General features: G+C 36.9%; 1 protein-coding gene across 2 annotated transcripts in view; it reads right to left on the bottom strand.

Moving 5' to 3' along the window:
* Nucleotides 1-19,762, bottom strand: part of ACSS2 (acyl-CoA synthetase short chain family member 2) — a 56,583-nt gene that overhangs the window by 16,467 nt on the left and 20,354 nt on the right. Inside the window, exons 3-8 of one of the 2 annotated variants that reach the window (XM_063297243.1) lie at nucleotides 18,238-18,329; nucleotides 10,802-10,905; nucleotides 9,573-9,645; nucleotides 8,729-8,804; nucleotides 7,816-7,930; nucleotides 3,563-3,601 (exon numbers count right to left, since the gene is read on the bottom strand). In XM_063297243.1, the coding sequence (XP_063153313.1) occupies nucleotides 3,563-3,601; nucleotides 7,816-7,930; nucleotides 8,729-8,804; nucleotides 9,573-9,645; nucleotides 10,802-10,905; nucleotides 18,238-18,329 (499 nt within the window). The remainder of the gene's footprint in view (nucleotides 1-3,562; nucleotides 3,602-7,815; nucleotides 7,931-8,728; nucleotides 8,805-9,572; nucleotides 9,646-10,801; nucleotides 10,906-18,237; nucleotides 18,330-19,762) is intronic. The other variant, XM_063297244.1, reaches the window with a different exon arrangement.

A 19,762-nucleotide genomic window follows, 5' to 3' on the forward strand; every position in this document is an offset into this window, starting at 1 on the left:
TCTGCTTTATCCATATAATTCCCAAATAGTGCATTTCCCTTATGGTAGTCAAGAAAGCCTAAAAGAATGTTTTGAAAACATGCAAATCTGACACAACATGCATTTTAACACCTCTCTCTAGCAATGTGCACTTTTAGGTGAGAAAGCTTCACCTATGAAGCAGAGCAGGTATCAGATGGCATCACAATTTAGAAGAGAGACAGTCAGAAAGACTTTGCATGCAGAATATTTTTGTGAGTGTTAGATATTAGGAAAGATTGCCTATTATTATTGCTTTGTTTTAGGGAGACAAGTGTGGCGGAAAAGTGATATAAATGTTTGAAACAAACAGAACAAACCTAAGCAACATGTCCCAGTGTCCCATCTTTCTACTGAGAGGGAAGCTTGCTGAGGCTAAAAGAGAGCACTTTACATTTATGTAGGCAAACCTCTGCAAGTCAGGCTCCCTCCAGATATGTTGGGGTACAACTTTCAGAATGCCCAGCCATCTTGGGTAAAGACTACCTTCCAGCATTTGTGACAAAAACAATACTCAAGCAGGCAAGGGCACTTCCTAATTTGCAACACAGTCCTGGTCCAACATTCAAGTTACAATCATTCCAAGAATAGCCAACAAAAGTTGAGCTACCAAAGGTTGAGAAAAAAGCCACCTAAAGTTGAGAATCCATGCAGCAAGTTTATTAGTAGTTCTGGCAAATTACACCAATCAACAAATGTTTTTTTTCTATGCAATTCAAACATGTAAATTAGATATCTCTACTACTGTATACTTTCACTATAATTCCCCATAGTCAGATAAATTATCTAACCCTGATAGATCTACTCCCCCCTTGTGACAATCATCTAAAATGGTAATGATGCAATAATTTACTTTATTAGCAAAACTCCCCCAAGCTGTTAGCCTTTTAAATTTATATATGATAAAAAAAAACCTGCTATCCCTGGATGCACAAGAAATGCCCATCATCATCCTGTGTGAAGTTCATGTATTTTAAAAAATGTATAATTAAAAAATAATAATAATAACATTAGCTTTTTGATCCTAAACATAATGTTTTGAATGAAGAACGATTTAGTATGATAGTATCAACTGGCAAACAAAGCTTTGGATGGAGATGCTGAGGCAGCAGACAGTATAGAGCTAAACAAACTGTCACTGTTTGGCAACTAGTCATGATCAAGGCATATTACATCATCATTTGACACTAGCATCAAACCAGTATTTTCCAGAGCTGAGGAACACTGTTTTAAAAAATTCAAAATGAAGGCACCCTCCTTCTAATGATTCAGAAAGTAAATTTTGGGGTGTAAGAGAAAAAAAACAACACTTCCAAAGGAATCATTCTGTTTTTGCATGGCTCTCAGATAAGGCTTTGTCCTTCACCAGAATGAGTTAAGTCTTGGCAGTGACCTTCAATGTGAAGCCCGAACTGGATAAAACTGAATAATCCAATTTCCCCCATTGCAAAGAAGTAGTAGAAACAACTGCTAGTAGCAGAAGCTGATAGAGCAGCAAGTCATATGAGATTCAACTGGATACCCAAACTTTCTGGATGTATAGGCCTCTAATTACTTTATTGTAGTAATTGTATCCTCTGCTACATAATGTATTATATATTAGTCCAGCAGATAATAATGCAACAGATACCGCCAATCAAACTGAATATATAAGGATGTATTTAAGTTGAAGATTTGCTAGTTTCTATTCTAATTACATTTGAATTAGTCATAAGTCTAAAGTTTTTTTTAAAAAGCTGAAACAAACTTGGTTTGTTTGATTTATTTGAGCCAGCTTTATTTGTGAAGTTGGGTTTTATTTAAGGCAACCCAGTTCATTTAACTTGAGGGAATGATATTAAAGGCAAAACTGAAATACTTTGGCCACATAATGAGAAGACAGGACACCCTGGAGAAGATGCTGATGCTAGGGAGAGTGGAGGGCAAAAGGAAGAGGGGCCGACCAAGGGCAAGGTGGATGGATGATATTCTAGAAGTGACAGACTCGTCCCTGGGGGAGCTGGGGGTGTTGACGACCGACAGGAAGCTCTGGCGTGGGCTGGTCCATGAAGTCACAAAGAGTCAGAAGCGACTAAATGAATAAACAACAACAAGTTCATTTAAAATATTAAAGTGAACTGTAATCTTGTCAAAAGGAAACAAATGCAGAGTTATGCATCCAGTTTCAGCTGAATTTAAAAAATGGTCTTTGAACATTGTAGTCCAGATAGCTGAAAAAACACAAAGCTTGGCCATTCAAAAGGGCTAGCATGGAAAATTTGTAAAAGCAGCAACAATGTTTGTACTACGAGAAACCGGATATCCTTATGCAAGATTCTTTCACCTCCTTCACACAGCCTAAGATTCACAGCCAAGGCTGATGTAATTCTTGAAAGAAGGCATAAAAGTACTACGACAGAAAAGAAGCAACTTAATCCATCTAATGTAGCTTTTTTCACTCTATTTACATTTTGGTATGAATTATCCCATTCCACCAAATAATCCCTTTCCTATATTAGGTAAAAACAGTTTGCGCAAGGACGTTCAAGATGGGATCAGAAATATATTTCCAACAGAGCTTCTGAATTCTTAAAGAAAACAAAGCTTGCCAATATCAAAGCAAATAATTTTATAACAATATAATGATGCTGACTCTAATACCAAAGGATGAAAAAACTTTATATTCACCATCATTATCCCCTCCTCATGAATATTCCCACCCTCTTCTGTAAGTCTGGAACCCCTGACTGGCATTGCTTCTTCTTAATTCTTATTTGATAACATAATCATAGCCTGCATTTACACATTTCATCCATCTACTGTATTCTCTAACCATGGCTTGTTATACAAGCCACAATGACACAACACATTGCTAAAATCACATTTTACAAACTATAATGGCTGAATGCCCAAAACATGCTTTGCCAAAACCAAGTGAATCACACTGTGGCTTAATGGAATGTGAGAATCTAGTCACAGCTGGAAAAGACTTCAAAAGTAGATCTGGCTCATCTAACCCCTAATGCAGGAAATCTATGGGTACAACAACCCATTAGATGAACATCTAATCTTTTTTTAAAATACTGAACAAAGATAGTCTGTTTTCCATAGTTTGTATCATTACAAAGCTTCTCTTTATGTTTCCCAAATTACAGATTTCCCCCCCCCCATTATCTATATGGCAACTCTTCAAATAAATGAACATGACTATCATATTGCCTCTTACTCATCTCTTCTGACTACCATAGTCAACTTCTCCAAACACGCTGAATTCAATCTCATTTACACTTTAAGAAAAAAATAAGAGTTGCTAAAAATGTTGGCACTACAAGAGAGTTACTCTCCCTACCCCTTAATTCCAGGCTATTGAAATATGGCTCCATATTCCCTTCCACCCAGTGTGACAGTGATGCCCCCAACTACCATGCAGTGCTAGAATGAGGTTAAGAGGCCACACGTTGCAGTGAGAGAGCAAAAGAGCAGACAAGAGAAGAGGTGTGTGCTGGACGTGGTAAGCAGAGCGGAGGCACGCCATGAAAATACTTCTGCTACACACAGTAAATACCTTCGGCTGGACTTTCTTTGAGCTCTCAGTCTTTTTTTCCTGCCAAAAATTCACAAAGAAGATAAAATGTTTGAGAAGCAGTCAAGCTGAACCTGGGCAGTTATCCACCTGAAAATGCCATGATAGCAAATCGGGGTCATATAATTAGAAGGCTGAACATCAAGGTAGAAAGTGCTTTAAAAAAAAAAGGGAACATAAAGGAAAAATTGCACACAAGGAATTGGATGATCTGTCAGTGTCTCCTGAGCCTATTTCATTTCAGAAAATGTTTTTCCCTTCATATAAAAGCTGGGCTATTCCATATGAAAGCAAAGCCCTGGTTGGGCCTCTCACCCAGAGAGTGTGCTTTTGGCTAAAGAAATCATCCTGCCCGTCCGTTTCTAAATGGCAATTCCTGCACAAGGGCAAAACTCCTAGGTGACAAGGAATGTAATGGCCCCTGAACTATTATTCCTATTTAAGGTATATATATTATAGGTTCCATCAATGAAGCTATTCAGTTTCCCACCATTCCTTTCTTCAAAGAAACCCAAACAGCCAACCGATGTGTTGCTATGCCAAGGCAATCACTTTGCCACGGTTTGGTGGCTCTTGACTGAATCCAGAGAAACCAGAGAAACACCTGTTATCCTAGAGCAGGAGCAAGCCATGTGACTGATAGATTCCTGAGTGTCCTGAAATAGATCTACGAGGATTTCTGATTTCCCAATTGTTTGACAGCAACAATAAAGCTTTCTCTCCCCTCTCCCCTCTTGCCTCTTTTTTTGTTTTTTAGTTAAGTGCGTGAAATAAAGTTTTGGAAAATTGGAATGTATGACTTTGACATACATACTTCATGACTAACGGCGGCAGGGTGTGTGTGCCTTGTTTCTTCCCCATCTCCTGCTTTTTGTTACATCTTCTTGATGAAGAATGATTGAGAGCTTGTTTTTGCCATTTTGGCTGATACTACCTGGGCTAATCTTGAAAAACCTAAGCAGAATTTAAGCTGGCTAGCACTTGGATAGAAGACCACCAAGAAATCTCCAGGCTGTGGGCTTGGACCAAGAAGTAAAAGAAATCCTGGAATAAGACAATGGCAAACCACTTCAATATTTTTGCTAAGAAAACTACACGCTTATGTCATCAGCAGGAGTTAAACTTGAGAAAACTTTTACTTCTTTAAAATAAAAATATTATTCAGTGCTGGATATTATAATTTTTTCACAGACTAATGCAGTAGGGATTGCTTTTTATGAATCGCCATGTATAAAGAGTAGTGAGCTCAGTGTCAGAAGTGAAAATGAATTCCTGTTAGGCATTTCTTAAAAACTTCCTCTCTCCTAATTTTAAGCATATACCCATATTCCACTATTTCCTGAGTGATCAGTTTGATGAACCTCAATGTTCTAATAAACACAATAAGGAAAGTTTGCCATTCTAAAGGAAAGGGTGGTGCTAATCAATAGGATTTTATAATCAAAATCACTTTAGAATCTTGATGTACTTTCTTTGATGTGCATCAAAACTGGAAAGCAATTTTGCAATTATAGCCAAGCTTCTTTCTTACCAGAACCACCTGAAGAAACAGGTATCAAACAATCTAGTTCACATTTTATATCCTTCATTTGCGTTATCATCAGAACTGATGCAACAATATATTCTACAAGAGTTACAATGGCTACAGAATGGCAAAGGCTTTATCTATTGGATATACAATGCCTCCCAGCCTTCTTCAGTACTCTCCTGATGCACTAGACAACCTTTCTCATAATTATGAGAGAATTATGGGAAATTTAGTCCAATTCATCTGGAAGACATCAAATTAGGCAAGATACCAGTTTAACAGCTACCAACCAAGTTAAGCATCACTATACTGGCATATGCATGTAACTTAAGAGTCCGGAGTCAGGTGCACCTAAAATGAATACATTAAATTAAGGAGGGGGACTAAGAGCTGCATTAAAGGCTGTATGATGTGTTGATGGCTCAATTTTAAAAACTAAGCATTGTGTAGAAAATCAATTATTTTAGGAATTCTTAACCACACCAACTGGTCAGTCACTTATTTTTCCTGTTAATCAACAGAGTACATTAATATAAGAAACACACCACCAATCTTTAAAAACAGAGTTCAGAGAAACAGCTTATTTATTTACCACAAATAGATTTTCCCTCCCTGCCCAACACGGAAGAGGATATTGGCAAAGGACTGTGACCAACAGCTTATCTGAAAAACCTAATGTCAACAAAGATACATTTCTATCAATGGTGCCTATCAGAATTTACAATCAAAGTTTGGGGATGCCGTTTCTGGGGTTCTGTCTTACGTTTCTACTGCTCCAACCTTTAAAAATGTGGTACTAGTTTGGCATGGTCAACAAATGGATACTTCCCACCTGGCTGTCAATCCTGATCTCTTCTGGCAACAAGCCCATGTAAAGCATTCAATGCTACTGTATTCTAAATGTTATGGAAGCCTGTTGTGATAAAGCCAAGGACAAGCACTTGCTACAGTGCTGCTATTAATGGATATGAAATTTGCAATGTGATAACGTTTGGATCTATATTTGATGAGTAGCAAAAGCTCAGTGAGAGGGTACCGTCCATATCTACTCAATACACTTCAGTCTGAAGGTAGGGCCTCGCATAACGGAAGGCACCTTCCATTCCTGCATTTATGAAACTAATACATTAGGGAGAAAGGTACACCAGTCCTCTTTACCACATCCACATTTGGGTTTTGGGAATATTCAGTTAGGCGATCTCCCTCCACCATTCCTCCATACAAATGCATATAGTCCACTGAACTGTGAAGCAACACAACCCAAATACTTATTAGCTCAGTGAGAACTGGGCAAAAGTCAGCAACAAAACTTCTCAATAAACAGTTATTGCAATATTAAAGATTCATAATTGCGTGTTTAAAATAACAGATTAGTTGCAAGAGTAGGGTTGCTTGGCTTTTACAAATATTGTAAAAGATTGTGGCTATTTAATTGGGTAAGAAATGTCTCCCACACAGAAAGTAGATTTAAACCCACAGAAACTCTCTAGGAAACACACATCCCTTTTACTACTCTGGAGATGTGACAGGAGAAGCTGGTTATTATTTGTTATTAATAAGGCAGCACAAAATCAAGAAGGGTAGTGGACAGATAAATTGATTAGTCTGTAGGAGGACACAGATTATAATATATTGATATGATAAATGTTTGGGAACAAGCAGTGGTAAGCCCTCAAAGAAATCCAAATGGCAAAAGAAAGAATTACTGTGCCAATGGTTATACTAACCAATATAACAGATATGGTAGAATTTTAACCCGAGAATCCCCAGCAAGCATGGCAATTTTGGGAGTTATAGGACTAGGTTGGGAAATACTGGTTGAAGGAATTTTTGGATGCTGATTTAAAAATAAAGTATGTCTTATTTGCATTAGAAGCAGAAAATCCATGCAAACATAAACAGAAGACATACTGTATTATCATTCATATACTACTGTATTTTTTTTTCCTTTAAGACTTTTCTTGATTAAAAAGGGAAATAGCGTATCCTGAAAGGAATGAAGTACAGAGAATAGTAAAGGCAGCTTGCATTCTGCAAGCCTGAATGTGCTGATGAAAACAGACCCTCTCCCAATCTAGTTCAAAAGAACACCGGGAGAACATCCACAGACGTCAGTTTATCATACAAATAACTTGGTGAGTTCTCCTTTGGGACTTCTTGCTGCTCAGCGATTCAAAAACCAGTAAAGAAATGTAACGTATTTTTAGATCTCTAGTAGCATGGTTTCTATATATGCTATGGTGGTAAATTAATTTGTTTATGCATTTTAAAGAGTTCCAGAATTTTAAAGCGTTCCAGAACTGCTATACAGTAGAGGAGAAGAGAAAGAAAATGAAATGTAGCTTTAGCTCGTGTTTACCATTTTTGTTGTATGTTACAGGACCACATGAGCTTGCCTTGAAAAGATTATATAAAATTGAAAAGGCAGATATTGTCTTCCATGATCAATGACAGCATAGACATCATTCATTCACACAAAGAAATCCCACCGGCAATAGAAAGGTTATCTCCCCAATCCAGCTCCCAGCAATACTGAATTGCTCCTTAATTGCCTGTTATAAGGAAGCACAACCTTGAGGGCAAAAACCTAAATTCCCTCCAGCATGATAATTAGGATATGCAGTCACCTCTCTTTCTCTTTTTTCACCACAAAAATGCCTGCTCAAGCCCCAAACAGATTCACCCCATGTCTACCCGGGTAACTCACTTGCACACTCTGACAGATTCTTTTCAGAGGTGGAGACTTGCTGCTTGGCCCATCTTGAACTAGTTCTTCTCTTCCTAGATGCTTAACCACGATGCATCTGTCCAGAGGGTTCCCCCTACAAATAGAGGAAAGGTGAATCCATGAACCACTTGAAAGGAACCATGAATAATATTCCTGATAGTTTAGTTCAGTCAACAAAGCTAAATTAAGCAAGTAGGGTAGTTTATATGGATAATAACCATAAGTAGTCATATTTAAAGGAACAGTATGGTTCTACTACCAAATACTTGAATCATGATGAAGTTTGTATACAATCCCATATTAAAAGGCAAAATGCATAAATTTTAATAAATGGTCTTAGTCCCCTTCAGTGACCACTTACAGCTTCCAGGTAGTCTTCAGGGGGCAGCTCTGTGAAATCAACCCATAACATGAGAAGAACATGACTGACTTTTTGTTTATTTATAAACAAATTGCTTTGAGAATACTTTTTTACGTACACAGACATCTATATATTTGCTCACACATGATGTAAGAGATTGTGGACAGGCTGGGAAGGTAACTGAAGGGAAAGTAGACATAAACCATCAAGAGGCAGCTTCTTATAAATGCCAAATCAACTCAGGTTCCAAGAAATCTGGGAAGAAGCATTTCAAATCATTCCAAAAGACTCCCTTAATGAACTCATTATACATGAGCGTTGCATATTCCTTTAGCAGTTTTCAAGATTCTGTATTTACCCAAGGACTAACATTAAAATTAACTTACTGAATTTGTGTAGTTCTTGCTTCCTTGATCTTCTGTCCAGAATGCTATGGTATTTTTAAAGCTACAATTGCATGACTTTATATTCATAAGGAAACAAAAATGTTGCAAATTCCCTTCATTCAGAAGAGTATTTGAATTTACTTACTTGTCTTTACACTTCTGCAAGGCTTCATCAGCTATCTGCTTCAGATTAATCAGCTTATCACCTCTATAAAAGGCATCTAAAAACAGCAAGTAAATCATTAAACTTGCTCACCAGAACAGACCAAGCACTTGAAGGTTATCCATCGTAAAGGAGGAACAGAATGGTTTAAAGTAAAAGAACCAGAGAACAGTGGCTTTAAGGGAAAGGGCAATCAAAGTAACAGCAGCAGTTTCTTCAAAATTCAGGGAATTGGAAAGGATTTGGGCTAGGATTAGATTAGGGAACAATCAGAAAGAACTGGATGAGCTAACAGGCCTTTGTCATATCTTAGTTCTATTAAAGGCATCCTTGTTATTTCATGATGAAACTAACTTGAATAGCTTAACAGTTACAGAATTAAAATAATAGCTCTAGCAGCTAAGTTGGGGTAGGTCTTACAAAATCTGAAATCAATTTATGTTATTAGGGAAGGGTGGTCTAATAAAAAGCATTAATTGAACAACCCATGGCTTTTCAAAAGTAAACCTGCCATTTTAACTAGGGCGTTTTCCTGCTGTATGACTGCTAAGAAAACCGATGAACTTATTTTTGAAAATACATTGGGTATGAATAGTTCATAGCAACAAAAGTTATTAATTAAAATTCTTATAATTCTGCCTTACCAGGACACTACGTTGTATTAACAATAGATCAATCAAACATATTCCTGCATGTTTTAACCTGGAAATAGCTCCTTCTTCTACCTCAAAGATGAAGAGTATAAAGTTATAATTAATTATAAACCCAGTTAGGTTATTTGATGTACAGGCTAAAGATCCTAGAAGTTACGAAAAAGCGATTTTACCTGCAGTTATGAGAAGCGAGCAGTTGGAATCTAGAATCCTCTCACAAAGAGATTCTGCTGAAAAACCTGCAAACTAAAATCATAATCACAAATATAATTACATAACAGTAATAGCCGAAACAATGCCTCAACTTGAACTATTGTGAAAAGCATTTCTGACTCTGAATAGGAATCAGGAAGAAATGTTTTCAGCTAATCAGTTAAAAGGCAGTTGAAAACTCTGTTCCACAATACAGTCGAACTCCTTAGAAGAAAATCTTTGCTACAATCAGTGATACAATCAGTATGCAACTGCATTGCATACAATTATAATCAGCAACTGTATAAATGTTCCATTGAAATCCAGCTTGATTTATAGTTTTTAAAATACTTTTAACAGTTTTACCAAACAAAATCAGGTAACTAGATTTACATAAATCCAAGATACATATACTGAAAATAAAATCAAAAAGAAAAAAGTATAGAGGGTTAGGGTCAGGAAAAGCCAACAAACACAGCAAGGGTATCCATGCTGGATCAGAAGACCTTTGCCTACCTCAGATCCAATTACGGCATACCTTTAATGCAAAGCATCACTGCAGATAAATATAATGCTACAGACTGATGCTTTGCAACTTGTCAGTTTTCTGTTGAATTATTTATTTATTTTTTAAAGAAGCCAGATGGCAGAGGGAGCCTCAGAAGCAACACAGGAGATATTTGGGAGGGACAATGAATCAGGACAAACCTGATCCCTCGCTTTACTGAGTAAACACTTCGGAATATTCTTCAGAATCTTCTGCAAAGTCAAGAATTACACCAAATGAGCAGAGGTTTACACAGGTCAGTGTGAAAGTGTTTCCCTGAAAAGTCTCCTTAAAAATTAAGGAGTTTTTTTTTAATTAAATTATTTAAGCCTAAGGTCCTCTTTGGAGAACAAGGTGATTAATCAGCATCTGCTTAGTTAAAAAGGCCATAAATCCATTCACCCACTCTAGAAAGTAACTCAAGATCACAAGGAAAAAAGTCTAGTTTAATTCATACTGCTACCTATGTCATGGTTCGTTTCAATTAGGGTTAGCGTACCTGATCTGCAGAATCCAGGTAACCATTAGTTGGCAGCAAGGATTTAGAACTTTTTGTATCACTTGCTGCTCATTTGGATCTGCAGACCACACAGTGGCCCTAATTTCAATTAGTAACCCATAACACTCAAGGATACAATTCACACCCAGAATAAATGTTCCTACCACAATGGAATGAAGTGCTCCAATTCTGGCACAAGCTAGCATAGCTACCACCAGCTCAATTATCATTGGCATGTAGATAGAAACTCTGTCTCCTTTCTTCACACCTGTGATGAAAAAAAAATTCTCGTATCAGCCAACTAAAACAACGTTTCCAGTCAGCCACACAAAACGTCATAACAGTATCTGAAAGATCAAATGAACTTGCTAAGCAAATAAGACATTAGTAAAATCAAGGATCCTAGAGTTAGTAAGGAAGGAAAAGTATGAAATGCTTGGCATTTAGGAAGGCATCTTGGCTTTGATTTGATTTAAGCCATAGTCAAGAGGAAGTAAATGTTCACCTTTAATTCTGTCGGCAAATGCTATGCATACAAACTGTGTTTGCAAAATGAGATGAGTTTGGGGGAAAACTATGCATTCTGCATGAATGCAATCCAGAGAAAAATTATTCTATTAGTTGACAAAAATGGATGGGTACATAAAGATAAAAGGATACAAAAAAAGTAACTCGGCCTTTCAGAGATCCAGGAATCAATGAGAATAGCGAATGTTTGGAGATATAGACTTAGAGAAAGTTCTGTTTTCTATGAATACATGGATTAAGCATATACACAAATATAAGTCTACACACACACTTCAAAAAGGAATATATTAAAAAGCATAACTAATTTCACTGTTTAATATAAATTATTGAGAAAACTGACATCAAAGAAAAGGAAGTGAAAGAAACTAGAGTGAAAGCATATAGACTGAAGGAAGATAAAGTACAAGTCTTAAATGAATTTGAAGGTAAGTTAATTTTCCAACAGAATGAATGGAAAGTAGAAATTAGTAAAGAGGGTGTGGAAGCAGCTTTCAGCAGAGTAAAAAGAATTACCTTACAATGTGTCACAGAAGTATGCGGAATTATACCAATGAAAATTAAGGAAGAGGCTTGGTACAAGGATGAAGTGAAAGAGGCTGCAGATGAAAATGCACGTAAGACAACGGGTAAAGCAAAACTGAGAAGGAGAGAGAAATATTGCTTATAGTGAGAAAAAGACAACTTGCAAAGAATGTAGTCAAAGAGAACACAGAACAGTTAAAGAGTAAAGAAATACAGAAAATACAGGATTGTGATGGAAACTTAAAAAAAAATGTTTGGAAGCAGATGAAAAGGGCTAAACAAAGACAATGAGACTAAAAAATAAAATAATTAAATTATTTGGGATAAAACTCAAATGATGGAATGCTGGAAGGAAAAGTTTAGAGATTTGTATGATAAATGACAGTAATATGTCAAACAATGGTATTGAAACTAATGCTATAAATATTACTGCCAAGAAAAAATGGTAAAATGGAAATTGTAATTGCTGTGAGTATATTGAAAAATCCTGGGCTACAGAAATAGTTGGTGTAACTGGAGACATGTTAAAATATGAATATGTTTTGCTTATGAAGTAGCTGGGCGACTTCTTTAACATGTGCAAAGACTATATCTGCACTTGAAAACTGAAAGAATTCTGTTATTATTCCCTTATAAAAAGGGAAATGTAGCAACAGTCAATGCAAATCCACAGGAGGATTTGTTTGTTAAGCATGCCTGGGAATGTTGGTGGGATTCTGTCTGAAAGGTGATAATGAGTGAAACTTAGGAAGAGCATGTGACTTTATTCTAAGCAAGAGGGTTGTAGATTAGATTTTGCTCTTCAACAGGTCAATGAGAAATAAATGAATGTGAAAAAGTTTATTGTACATGTATTGATTGAGAGAAAATGTATGATAAAGGAAATAAGCTTGAGTTATGGAACGTTTTGTGCAGGTACGGAGTTGAAGGTTGGTTACTGAATGTGGGAGAACTTGCATATGAGGCAGATAGGCAAGTGTGAGAATAAATTGAATGCTTAGTGAATGATTAACCCTAATCTTACTTTTAAGACAAGGATGTGTGATGTCCTCATTTCTTTAAAATGTTTACGGATAAATGTGTAAGAAGTGCTTATGGTGACATGAGAGATGTGTTGCTTGAAGAAATGAATGCACATGTATTTTTGTATGCAGTGAATATTAGGTTATATGATGCAACAGGCAGTATGAATCTGAAAATTAATGTGTCAAAGACAAGGTAATTGTGTTTGGAAAGGAAAATGGAGTAAGCAATTGTACACTTTACATAAACGGCAAAAAACAGAGCAAACTGATGGATTGTGTGCCTTTGCAAAAAGTTTACTGAAGATGGGGAAACGTTAATGTGCAAATGCTATCAGTAAAGTAATGGGTAGTAAAATGACCCACTCTGAGGAATCAATGCTGAAAGAAGTAAAAATGGTTGTGATAAGTGTGCTTCTGCCTACTTCGTTACATGGAAGTGAGAGCTGGGTATCTCAGGAGAAACCTCAAAGCTGGATGCAGTGGATAAGGGGTTATTAGGAAGTTTATGGGATAAAACAAGAGGAGGCAGCATAAAGAATCAATGGATGTTGAAAGAATGTGGACTGAATAGAACAATGAGCAACCAGCACAAAAGAAGAATATCAGTCTGGTCATATTGAGAGAATGAATGAAGATCAAATCTTAATATAAATAAATGAAGGAAGAGTAAATGGTCTGAGAGAAAGGGGAATACTGAGAAAGTTGTGGTTGGAAAAAGTTGACAAGATCCTCAGATTAAGGGAGAAATTTAAAGAAAAGGTAATATATGAAATACTATACAGACATCATGAAAACAAAATGGTTTACATGGATAGAAAGATGGAGAGGTAGAATAAACAGTGATAATTTAAACTAGATTTAGCTATATTTTTTCCTTTTGTTTCTCAAACATCCTGCTTTCATTTAATTGGCTTACTATGTTTTATTCCTTTCTTGTACTTTGCATAATTTTGTTTACCCCAAATAGTGGGATGATTATGTATGTCATAATAAATAACAATCAAACATTTAGATTCAGGCATTTCTAAAATGACACTTTTTAAAAAAATACATCTTTTAGAAGATATATTGAAGAGTTCTTTCAGCAATCACTTGTACTGAATAGATATTATATGCATACCATCTACATCCACCTGTCTTTTGTAAGAGAAATTTTATGTTACAGAATTTTATTTTAGAATGGTTACATATATCAGTACTACTATCAGTACTACCACCAATATTCCTATAATCACCTGCATTTTTAAAGAACCAATAACAACTTTGGCTACAAACATCCTCTTCATATATTCAATAACTCTGTGCCAGATATCAGGCAGAGAACAAGTGACAGTAATGATTTTAAACACAGTTACTGTTTTCATGCATACCGTTTTACTCATCAGTATATTTCTATTCTATTTCAAGGTTGTACTGTTGTATAACTCTGGTTGGGCTTAAGCTGCGTGAGAAATTTTAGGCTTCATTCAGGGTGGAAAGTTTATCAAATGTATAATGTTTTCATAGTAAGCTGTGATATTTAGCATATCTCAGAACAGGAAGATACTTTAGTTTATAAAAGAATTACAGTCAATGCAGAGGAAAATGGTGCTATATTTATATACAGCCAGACATACCGTCCTATTATATGCAGGTGTATAAAATTAGAAGAGACGGGGACAAGAAGCCCTATTTAAGTATTTCCCCTTGAAGCCCTGCTCTCAAAATTACACAGATCCTCCTGGTTCTTTAATGTTTCAAGCTGAATACCTGCAATGGAGAGTCTCAACAAATACAAGAAGTTCCTCATTGCATAAATTTATTATGAACATGCAGGGAAGCACATGATCTCAGGAGTGGAACTTTCTATGAAGATCCACAGACCTGCTATATCCTTATTGACTTTAAGGATAAATAATGACTGAAGAAGACTAAACTAAAATATGCATTTGAAATAGTGTGTGCTCAGCCATCTTTATAAACAAAAAAAAGTATAGCCTTTCCTTTCCTTCCAATCTATCTATCTTGCAAAGATGTGGAAAATCTTATCTGACTGAATTTTTAAAAAAAGTGTTAATCCTGCTTCAAAAGTAGACTCAAAGGAATTGAGACCTCTGCTAAAGAACAATGTGGCAAAGTTGAAGTTAGTACAAAACTTTTTGTAGCTTAACAATATACCAGAAGCAGAGCACAACTCTCACTACTTAAAGGGCTACTGATGGTTATAAAAATTACAGCTTTAATGGGTGGCTGTAAAACCATCAGAGTAAGGCTAATCATGGTTATAAAAATTAAGATCTGGGTGGTTAAACATAGGACATTTCCAGTACATCCAAAAAATCACCTTCTAGAGTATAGGTTAACTACTGTTCAAATTCCGACAATCATCCGTTATGGATGGTGAGGGATAACATTTAAGAGCCAGACAACATAGACAACTGTGGGACATAATCTCCTTTGGTCCATTCTCGTGTCATCAGGAGTCTGGTGGAATGGCTTCTGACCATTCTTCCCAGGAGATGTTGCTGCTAATCTCAGGTGAGTGCTCAACAAGGTTGCACTTAAAGATTTCATTGTGGATGAGAGAGCTGACCTAACATGTAGAATAATAGAGTTGCAAAGGATATCAGAGGTCATCCAGTCTAGCCCACTGCTCAGTGCTTAGACCATGGTGGATAAGACGGATGACATAGATTTCACTTTAATCTGTCTTGCTGCTTTCTCACTGCAGAATTAACCCAGGAGATAAGGATACAATCTGGTTCTCCCCAAATTAGAGCAGCGTATAAGAGCTTTTACTGCTGTTGGGTTAACAAAACAGATGAAAATGCTGTTTGATGTACCACCCATCCTGCTATCAGGGAGTTCTCCTCAATCAAGCTCTGAGGTAGTCTCTGATGTGGTATTGGAAAACTCCAAAACTGTGGTCTTGGGACTTCATCATTTATTTATCTACCTATTGAATTTTATCATCACCCATCTCACCCCCATTTAGACTGATGCTACTGTAGTAAGGCAAGTCTGAGATTTCATAGCCTCCATGACAATCATGGTTCTCTCCTAAACTACAAACAGACCAAAACTTAGGACAGGGTGTACTCTCAATTTAATTTTTGCTTTGCAAAATGAGGAGGATAGCCTAGGTACTAGGAGTCATTCTGGTCAAACCATCATCTGGTAAAGTTTTATCTCAATCACCATCCCTCTCTTGAACATGTGGAGGACCTAAAAAAAATAGTTCACTCCTGAAACTTATAGAATATGATAGGTTCTTCAAATAAGCTAGAAAAATATATTGGAGAATCCAGAACCAGTGATCCAATCAAAGGTTCTTGCTCACCTATGGAAAGAAGCTGAACAGGCCACTGACATGTTTATACCTAAGTCTCCTAATCACCATTGTGAAATCAGGCCTTCTTCCTGGCTTTTTGGAGAGCCCTGGATGATGAAACAGGTCAGGAGATTAGTAGAGTGCAAATGGTGTAAGGTCCACCACAGTACTGACACAATACAAATTAGTGCACAAGCTGCTGATTCTGCAGCAAAAGCTACAAAGGTATCTTACTTTGTGGCCTCCGTTGTATCTTCAAGTAGCTATAGCTAGCAAAGTTTTAAAGACAGTTAAGAGCTTACTACCATCTGCTCTGGAAAATTTTACCTTAAAGCCCTCAAAGACCTGCTGTGGTAATTTTGTGATGTACTTTGAGGATATAATTCAAGGGGTAATTCTGTTTTTCAGGGCTGAAAATATGGCCAAGACACTATGTCTGGCTTACATGTTCTCTTGACACCTAACTGACCTGACTTATTTGAAATAGCCACAGATGGTTGACTGGCTGGATCCAGGAAGCACTGAACACATCTCTACATGATACAGTGATCCACCCACTTCTGAAAGAAACTTTGCTGCAACCAGAGGATTAAATCAAATATTGCCCAGTCACAAACACTCTTTTTGGGGCAAAAAGAGAGTGTAGGCCTGAGCATCTGTAGAATTTTCTTGGAGAACACCAATTATCCTGACCCTTCTCACTCTGCATTCAGGTCTTGTTTGGGAACAGAATCATGATTTCTCTGATAGATGACCTCCTGTGGGAGAGAGACAAAGTGATCATGGCTTCACTGATCCTGCTTGACTTCTCAGCAGCTTTTGATACCATTGACCATCATATTCTCCTGGAACATCTTCATAATTGGAGGAACTGTGCTACGTGATTCTGCTCTTAATTGCATGGATTATCTGCAGTTAAGAGAGTAATACTGGGAACTATGCCTCTACATCTAGGCAGTTATGTTATGGGGAAAACAAGGTACTCTTTTTTTCCATTCATAAGAATTTCAGACAGCAGTCATCAGGAAGTCTGGGGTTGAGTTATCATCAATAAGCTGAAGCTCTACTGCTACAGAACATCTGAATCAGAAAAGACCAAGCATGTTCCAAATTAATGTGTGGAGATAGTAATGAGGTAGAAAAGGATAATAAATTGAAATTATATCCTGGCCTGACAGAGACCTTGTCTGTGAACAGTTCCTGGGTAAGAAACAGTTCCTGGGTTGTACCCTCAGAAAAACATGTGTGTAGTTTGGGGATGTTCCCAGAATTATCACTGTTACTGAAGACCCAAGTAAGTATGGCAAGGGGCATCTATTATCAGCTTCAGTTGCTATACAGCTTTTTCTGGACAGGTACAGACTATCTGCAAACCCAGAACTTGCAGCTGGTATAAAATGTGGCCAGATTTCTGAGTTGGGCACCTGACTATCCATGTTACATTTCTGCAGAAGCAATTGTCCTGGCTACAAATTAGCTTCTTAACTAGGTTAATTTTTTTTTGCTTTTTACATTAAAATTCCCTTGAGTTGAGCTCAGCTCATGCTGACTACATGGCACATCCATGTAGCTTTCTTTGGCAACATTATGAACGCAGTTTGCTACTGACTTCTTTTAGGATAGCTGTTTCACTTCCCAGTCATACAAATTCCTGAACAATCTGGGTTCAAGGTACCTAGCAGATTTTCTTCACTGTTACAGACCTCTTCAATCACTAAGATTATCAGGAAAGGACTAGAAGTATGTGCCAAAGCTGACAGTGTATCACCATGTGGGTTTTCACAGGCAAGCATTATCTGTGGTGGTACCTGCACCCGGAAATCTCCCTCCCCACCAAAACCTGTGAGGTGCCTATATTTTTGGTTCTACTGAAGATTTATCACTTCTCTCAAGTCTTCCCTGTAAGAATGTTGGATTAACAGACCTGATTTGTTTTCCTTTCCCCTGGCACTTTTTTAAACAATATTGCTTTAATGTATTGTTTTATTATTGCATTTTAATTGTTTGATTTATGGGAAACAATATATAAATAGAAACAAAAAATCATGATAGCTCTTTAAAAGTTGTGGGTTACTAAAATCCTATCCCTTCCTTATAGCTTGGGAGGAAACCCATCAATTCAAAGTTGGGGAGATGAAGTGACTATCACTCTGGTCAGTGTTAGGAGCAACTTCCCACAACAAGCAAATGTGTGGATTCCTGCAGCATCAGATACCTTGTTCCCGAAGAACATTGGCAAACTGGCAGACTTTGCTCAGCAATTCACTGTATGTAATTTTCATGGAATCTCCTGGTTCATTTCCTTCCCTATAAAAAGAAAAGAAAAAAGATTTATGCATGCAAAAAAATGTTTATCAAGTTTAAACTTATTTTTTGCCTTTAACCAAAATATAGCTGCAAATAATAGTATCTTAAAGGCAGGTTGGTTTTCCTTATATGGAAATAGAGAGTGGATAGTTTATGCCACCTTGGAAAAACTGCAGCTTTGAAATACAGCAAAGAAGTACAAAAAACAAATTCTATCCATAGAAGACCTCAAAACAATAGGTACATTTGGAACCATACCTTCCAATTTCCAAAGTATACATTTCCATTGATATAGTAAGATCTGCTATTGCTTTCTGATTGGTTGCAATTTATCAAAATATTAGTTTACTGATTTCACATTGCAATTTTCTAAATATCAGAAGTCAAATGTTTAGGAAAATTTTCTTTGTCTTTTTCCCCCTTTCTTTCATGTTCCAAGTTTGTGCAAGGATATGTTGGTGCCTATGACCTGTAGGTGCCTAGATAAATAAAGAGCTAGGAATCTTTTAACACTGCAGCTATATGCATGTGAATAAATGCAATCCTATACATATTTACATGGAGTCCTATGTAAACTAAAGAGGAGCACTTCCAAGTAGCACAGAATTGCAAGCACACATCTTAAGGAAACGAACAGTCCTATAAGAACCTCTGAAAAGATTAATATGCCATCTTGTGAAAAGGTATCTGCCCCTAATTCAGGAATAGGGAGCTGGCAATTTAAATCATATGGAAAAGGCATAATTCTGCCCTATAAAGTAGCAGATGTTGATCTGGCCTTCCAAACAACTTCTGCTGCTCTTCTGTGGAAAATTAGCATTGTTTTCTAAATTGACAGACAGGAAATCTTTATCAGCCAAGCATAATTTTCTTCTTCCAGACTGCCTGCATACCACAAGCGACAGGCAATCTGAATCTCTGTGACTTTTATACATTTATATGAAAGATGGCATTTGGCTTTCTACCCAGCTATATGCTCAGTCTGAATATCAAATGCTCCTAAAATAACAAATATATCCATAGTTACTCAGGCAAGGATGCAGATTCTTATGAAGTGAACTGTTGAAGAGAGGGATCACTAATCAGTCAATAATGAAAACTGGCATATGTGTCTTCTCCGCAGCTACAGGGAAGATCATGCCAATTGATAGAAACATGGGAATGCAGCCAGATTGTTAGTGTATAAATTTAGGGCTATTAGAAGACTATCCCATTTACTGAATATTACTTGTAATCCTAGGTATCACTCATTAACTCTTGACCATGCCAAACCCCTTCATCAGCTGCTTATGGCCTATCTGCATTAGGCCTTTGGGTTTCTATAATTCTTAACAGAAACAAGAAACAGCTGGAGAAGACAGAGAAGCCATACAGTTGTGGTTACAAAAACGTACTATTCAATGCCATACTCCAAACTGAGCGTAACAAAAAGG

This window comes from Candoia aspera, chromosome 3, assembly GCF_035149785.1.
Source record: "Candoia aspera isolate rCanAsp1 chromosome 3, rCanAsp1.hap2, whole genome shotgun sequence".
NCBI classification, from domain to species: Eukaryota; Metazoa; Chordata; class Lepidosauria; order Squamata; family Boidae; genus Candoia; species Candoia aspera.